We start from the raw sequence: 7289 nt of genomic DNA, 5'->3' as shown, positions 1-7289 counted from the left end.
TACCTCCTTTATCTTACCTCATTTGCACACACTGTACATAGACTTATTTTCTACTGTGTTATTGACTGTATGTTTGTTTATTCCATGTGTAACTCTGTGTTGTTGTTTGTGTCGCACTGCTTTGCTTTATCTTGGCCAGGTCGCAGTTGTAAATGAGAACTCGTTCTCAACTAGCCTACCTGGTTAAATAAAGGTGAAATAAAAAAATAAAAAAATAAACCTGGTGTTACACTGACAAAATCAATGACATTTGATCCAATGTATTATGGCTCACAGAGACAGATGATCAAACGGCGCTGCGAACTGCACGAAGAAGGTAAATGCAGAATACAGTCGTAAAATACGCACTTACCTGAGTTTGCCATCTTGTTTATCGGTGCCTATTTGAATGGAATCTTCTCATGTAGTACTGTATTTCCTCATTCGTTCCATGTTGATTGTTTGAGTGGTAATCATTGGACGACATTCTTAAAAAGGAGGCACTTCAGCCAGTATTGAAGCTATAGCCAATCAGACTGATCTTCAACCGCACATCATACTCAAGTTTCAAAATAAAAGTTGCATTACTGTAATCGGAACTTTTATTACTTCCAACAGTATTAATTTAGTTTTATCAAAATATGATGTTCCTTCCGTTAAAAACAATCACTCACACAAACTCAGCCAAAATTATGAAAGCACTTTTATTAGAAAAACAATTACTTTTGTTATTCATCATGATTATTGAGTTAGTTTCATTTATTCTACACATGAATCTGACTGCCATAACTGCTCTGTCTTGATCCTTCTGAACACAAGTTAATTTGCCAGCAAACAACCTGCAGTCTCTTTAGTCACAACGCCTCTTAAGATTTTGTTAGGGTTATTTAGTTCACAAAAGTCCAAAGTTCTTGTTTAATTCCTATATTCATAAGTGCAGGATTCTGAACAACCTGAGCACAGTGCTGGTGAGTCACTGGTGAGTGAAGCCATTTTGGCTCTGTCCTGTCCCAGTTGCTTTACTCCTACATTCTCTCTAAGGGTCGCCTGTGCTACTGAATCACTGTACCGTCTGTAATCTCAAAACTGGATCACAGCATTCCCTCTGTGCTGTAGGAGGGGTTTCCCAGCCCCTCTGCTGAGTTTTCCCCTGTTTTACATGTCTGTCGCCTCCAGAGGACCAGGGTGACCAGGAAAAGGAGCAGGAGAAAACCCAGCCCCCCTCCGATAACCCCTGCCCTTAGGGCCAGGTTGGTGGCCTCAGGGGGGTCGTAGCGCAGGCAGGAGAGCTTCGAGGGGGCGCTGGTTCCCGCCATGTTCACCGCCTCCACACACACCTTGACACCTGCCTCTAGTTCCCCCAGCACCCCGCTCCGAGAATCACCCCCGAACTGGAGAGGTTCTCCTCTTCGATCTTCGATCACGACCCGGTACCCAGATACCACAGAGGCTGGGGCGCACCACCGTACCTCTGCCCCCCCATTAGCGCCTGGCACTAGCTTCTGGAGGTGTGGAGCATGAGGGGGCTCGCCTGCACCACTTAGACCAGGGCAGAGGCATCTGGTCTGGGCAGAGAGCTGGGAGCAGGGGAGCTGGTTGTCCTGGCAGGGATGGTAGTCACAGGGCTTGGACTGCATCGGAACTAGAGTAGAAGCTGATGAGGCTTTGCTGTGGTTAGGAGGGAAATGGGAAGCATCCTCTTCAGTGTCGTCATCTTCGTCGTAGTCGAAGCCCATGCCGGTAACGTATTGGATCTTGGGGTATGTGACTGGCGGGGAGGTGGGAACGGCGTGTGTGAGAAGGGGGCGGGTGTTGATGAGGCGGGTGGGAAGCAGGTCAGGGGTCAGTAGTAGTAGAAGGAGCATAGCAGCCAAGTTCCAGCAGAATGACATCATCTCTGTGGAACAGAAATGGAAAGATTATAACCACAAGTAGGAATTACCTCCCACATTATCACCATGTCAACCCGTACAGGAGGAGGCACAGGATACAACAGACAGAAAGATATGAATGATAATGTACTGTAGGACAACCGGTTCACAGAGAGATAATGTACTGCAGGAAAACCGGTTCACAGAGAGATAATGTGCTTTAGGACAACCAGTTCACAGAGAGATAATGTACTGTTGGACAACCAGGTCACAGAGAGATAATGTACTGTAGGACAACCAGGTCACAGAGAGATAATGTACTGTAGGACAACCAGGTCACAGAGAGATAATGTACTGTAGGACAACCAGGTTCACAGAGAGATAATGTACTGTCGGACAACAGGTTCACAGAGAGATAATGTGCTGTAGGACAAACGGTTCACAGAGAGATAATGTACTGTGGGACAACCGATTCAGAGTGAGATAATGTACTGTATGACAACTGGTTCACAGAGAGGTACACTAACAAGCCTGATTCTCAAGGAGTTAAAAAAAAGAAAGACAGAATTAATTCTGTACAAAGGTTAGAAAGATGGACAACGCTTCCCACCACATTTAGTCACTATTGTACATAAAGCAGAGTGGAGTGGAGGCTGCTGAGGGGAGGACGGCTCATAATAATGGCTGCAATGGAGCGTATGGAAGGGCATCAAACCATGTGTTTGATGTACTTGATACCATTCCACTTATTCCGCTCCAGCCATTACCACGAGCCCGTCCTCCCCAATTAATGTGCCACTAACCTCCTGTGGTAGATAAGCATCCTGGGGTTATATAGGATTTACAAATGTATGTAGGTGAAGGGTCACTTGTTAGGGCTTTAATAATGAACATTCATTGGCTCAGATGAGTAACCATTAAAAACACAACAAAGGGAAAGTGGAGTCTCCACCAGCTAGTGCTCTCTTCTCAGTTGGCAGCGTGCCAGACAAATCTGTGGGAACCCGAGCTGAACTCTCAACACATGCTAGTCCTCTATTTAGCTTCCACATACTTTCATCCATAGAATAACACAGCAACATTCTAAATGATTAAAGTTGTTGTATGGTTTTATCTGAGTTGATGTTGACTAGGTTAATCAATCATTCATCTTTTTAGGTGGTTGTGAAAATGCGAGAAACATGAGTACAGTCATGCTCTCAAACATCACCATAGCAACCAAGTGAAAGAAAACTATAACATACCAATGCGAGTAGTGATCTTTTACTATACCTGAAATGTAGAATAATAGGATATCTAATGTCTCTTCCCGCAATCCCTCTTCACTCTTCTTTGTTATTTTCTTAACTCTCACATTCTCTCTCTCTCCCTCCCTCTCTCTTTCTCCACACCAGCGTCTTCTTTTATTCTCACCAAACTTCCCCCTCCTTTTTAACACCCCCTCATTTCTACCCTCTGTGCTTCTCTCTCTCCCCCCTCTCTCTCTCTCTTTCTCTCAATTCAATTCTCTCTATCTCTCACTCCAGGTCTCCTTGGCTCTTTCCGTTAGGGGGGAGGGTGTACTGTTCGTATGTGTCCCTCCTTGCATACTAATTTACTCATCAGTAGTAGTAGGCAAGCTTGAACAGGCTTGTTTGTGTATGTCAGTGTGTTTTTCTATGAGGAGGAATATAGTATGTTGGCTGTTCATTACATAATTGTATGACAAAGTGCCCATGTATTTTTGTGTGTAATGTATGTGTATAGAACACGAGTTTGGGATCAGATCCTTTTAAAGCATGTGACTCACATACTCACATTCCAGTGTGTGCAGGAGTGTGTCAGCGTGTGTGAGGGTGAATGCTTGAGTGTGTGAGTGAGGGAGGGAGGGAATGTTTGAGCATGCATGTGTATTGTTACAATCTCCATGGTGTTCATTGTTGCAGACCTGAAGGAGAGGAGGATAGGGGTTGGGCTCCAGTCCTTTTAAGGAGAGCTGGCAAGGTGGACTAGCTGGGACATGACAGAAGTACCAGCATCTGACTGATAAAGAGAGCGAACCAGGAAATCAGAATCAGAGCTGGAATCACTTAGCTTCCTCTTTGTCCCATGCTACACCCCAAATACTACTGCTACCCAACACCTCACTGATACCCCCATACCCTGAGATGTTATCTACTACTACAATCCACAACATGACACCTCATCTTGACTACAAGATGTGGTCACCTGATACTACCCCCAACATGTCACCTTAAACCCCAAATATTATGAGTTGTAACTTTATTGGTGGGTGTTATGCAAAGACTTGTCTATACTTATATGAAGTTCAAGTGAATAATTTATGTATGAAGAAATAGAATGTATGTATCATGGAGTGAGACTATAGATATACACAGTGTATTTGGAAAGTATTCATACCCCTTGACTTTTTCTACATTTTGTAATGTTACAGCCTTATTCTAAAATGTATTTAAGAAATGTTTATTCTCATCAATCTACACACAATAGCCCATAATGACAAAGAAAAAAGCACAAATAAAATTACGTAAGTATTCAGACCCTTTACTTAGTACTCTGTTGAAGCATCTTTGGCAGCAATTACAGCCTCAAGTCTTCTTGGGAATGACACTACAACTTTGGCACACCTGTATTTGACAGTGGTGTAAAGTACTTAAGTAAAAATACTTTAAAGTACTACTTAAGTTGTTTTTGAGGGTATCTGTACTTGACTTTACTATTTATATTTTCGACTACTTTTACTTTTACTTCACTATGTACTTTTTACTCCACTATGTACATTTTACTCCAAACATTTTCCCTGGCACTCAAAATTATTAGTTACAAATTGAATGCTTAGCAGTAAAGGAAAAAGGTCCAATTCACACACTTATCAAGAGAATGTCCCTGGTCTTCCCTACTGCCTCACTCAACATAAATGCTTCCTTTTAAATTATGTCTGAGTGTTGGAGTGTGGCCCTGGCTGTGAAAAAAACTAATACAAAAATGGAATTGTGCCGTCTGGTTTGCTAAATACAATGAATTTGATGTATAGCATTTACTTTTACTTTGTACTTTTATTCAAGTATGACAATTTAGTACTTTTTCCACCACTGTACTAAAGTCCATTTAAAATCTGATATTTTTTTTACTTTTACTCAAGTAGTATTTTACTGGGTTACTTTCACTTTGACTTGAGTCATTTTATATTAAGGTATGCCAATTGAATACTTGTTCCACCTCTGGTATTTGGGGAGTTTCTCACATTATTTTCTGTAGATACTCTCAAGCTCTGTCAGGCTGAATGGGGAAAGTCGCTGCACCGCTATTTTCAGGTCTCTCCAGAGATGGTCGATCAGGTTCAAGTCCGGGCTCTGGCGGGCCACTCAAGGTCATTCAGAGACTTGTCCCAAAGCCACTCCTGCGTTGTCTTGGCTGCGTGCTTAGGGTCGTTGTCCTGTTGGAAGGTGAACCTTCGCCCCCAGTCTGAGGTCCTGAGCGCTCTGGAGCAGGTTTTTAATCAAGGTTCTCTCTGTACTTTGCTCCGTTCATCTTTCCCTCGATCCCGACTAGTCTCCCAGTCCCTGCCGCTGAAAAACAGCTGGCACCACCATGCTTCATCGTAGGGATGGTGCTAGGTTTCCTCCAGACGTGACGCTTGGCATTCATGCCAAAGAGTTCCATCTTGGTTTCATCAGACTAGATAATCTTGTTTTTCATGGTCTGAGAGTCCTTCAGGTGACTTTTGGCAAACTCCAACTGTGCTGTCATGTGCCTTTTACTGAGGAGTGGCTTACATCTGGCCTACCATAAAGGCCTGATTGGTGGAGTGCTGCAGAGATGGTTGTCCTTCTGGAAGGTTCTCCCATCTCTACAGAGGAACTCTTGAGCTCTGTCAGTGGGACCAACAGGTTATTGGTCACCTCCCTGACCAGTGGCAATTTTAGCATGTAAATCTTGGTGGGGGAAACAAACATTTTGGGGGGGGATGCATACCAGCAAAGCTACTACACAACACAACACAAACAAATACATGAATTGCACTATAACGGTGACAAACGCCAAAAACTGTTAGGGCCTACATAAAGCTGTCCCAACAGCAGTCCCAACACTTTACCACTGCTACACCTGGCTATCAGTGGAGCCTTGTCTGGCAGCAAAACAGTTCATTCAGCCTCATTTACTGCCTTTAATTTTTTTTTTGCTGATATGGCTGACTTGCTTAAACAAATGTGATTTCTACTGACAATTGAGATGTACAAACTATGACATAAGGGGACGACAAGCAGATAAGAGTTCATCTGTAATTTTGACTAAGACATTAATGAGCGAGCTTGGACGGACATAGTCAATATAACTATTTGTTCAGCACTTTTAAATGTACAGCAACAGAATTCAGAACACGTGCCATTCTTAGTGTTCACCCTGTACATCAAGTCAGAACCGTATGATAAATAAAGAGGGCATATAAGCAGACAATGAAAGCTCTACAAATATTCAATGATTACATTTCTCTAAAACAGGTTATAGGCTACATGTGCACCACCAAATCAGAACAGTACATGAAATTAAGAGGGAAAAATAGACCACATTATTAGGGTGAGGCACATGGGCTTACTACACAACATACACTTAGTATTACTAGTATTACTTTCTTAGCTACGGTATACATATCTCCCTGGCATAATACATCATTTATGCAACTGCATACAATACATTTTTGGACCCACCTTGTTGTGCTGTATTCACTTGAACAGGAAGATGGCGCGGCATTCCTTTGTGGGCAAATTTTGTCATCAAACTTTGTCATCAAAGTCTGGCATTCTCTGGATTTATGGTGCTTTCAAGACAAATGGGAACTCAGAACAAAACAAGGTTGAATCATGATGACGTCAATGATCTTCAGGTCGGAGCTCGAGAAAGAGGCCCATGTTCCCGACTTACAATTCTGAGTTGGATGACCATTCAATACTTATTTTCCCAGTCGGAGCTAGTTTTGTCCCGAGTTCCCAGTTGTCTTGAACTCACTGAAGTCAGATTTCCCAGTTCCAAGTTAACAGTTGTTTTTAACGCGGCAGAAATCATGCTGAATTTGCGATTTCTAACTTGTTGTGTAATGTTTATATCCAATGGCTGATGAGCACCGATATGTTTTATCTATAATTTCTCTTCAATATTAAAAGTTTATATTTGACAAGGATTAAAAAGGATTTGACAATAGATTGTTGACTTGATTCATGATGATGACTGCTAGCTAAGATTTTGAATGTATGATGTTGACATGATCAGTCCAATCAAAGCTACTGTAGATATGAAGTGACTTGATGTCATTTTATCTGTGACCAATGACCTTGAGCCTACTTGGATGGGCACTTCTAATGTAATTCTATGGCAGCACCCAAGGGGCTTGAATTTTCAAGCTCTACCCTTAGATTTGGCAGTGATGTAGTCTCCCCATGA

The 7289-nt window shown here is 42.4% G+C and overlaps 1 protein-coding gene across 1 annotated transcript; it reads right to left on the bottom strand.

Moving 5' to 3' along the window:
* Window positions 1-676: 676 nt before the first annotated feature.
* On the bottom strand, window positions 677-3218 carry LOC120062050 (LRRN4 C-terminal-like protein). Its single transcript, XM_039011858.1, has 2 exons — window positions 3123-3218; window positions 677-1876 (listed from the first exon to the last, which is right to left on the bottom strand). The coding sequence occupies exon 2, from the start codon at window positions 1872-1874 to the stop codon at window positions 1071-1073; it is 804 nt and encodes a 267-aa protein (XP_038867786.1). The 5' UTR covers window positions 1875-1876; window positions 3123-3218; the 3' UTR covers window positions 677-1070.
* Between the last annotated feature and the right edge of the window lie 4071 nt (window positions 3219-7289).

This window comes from Salvelinus namaycush, chromosome 17 (assembly GCF_016432855.1).
Source record: "Salvelinus namaycush isolate Seneca chromosome 17, SaNama_1.0, whole genome shotgun sequence".
Lineage (NCBI taxonomy): Eukaryota > Metazoa > Chordata > Actinopteri > Salmoniformes > Salmonidae > Salvelinus > Salvelinus namaycush.
Note: the sequence above shows the minus strand (reverse complement) of the source record. Positions and strands in the feature narration are given on the sequence as shown.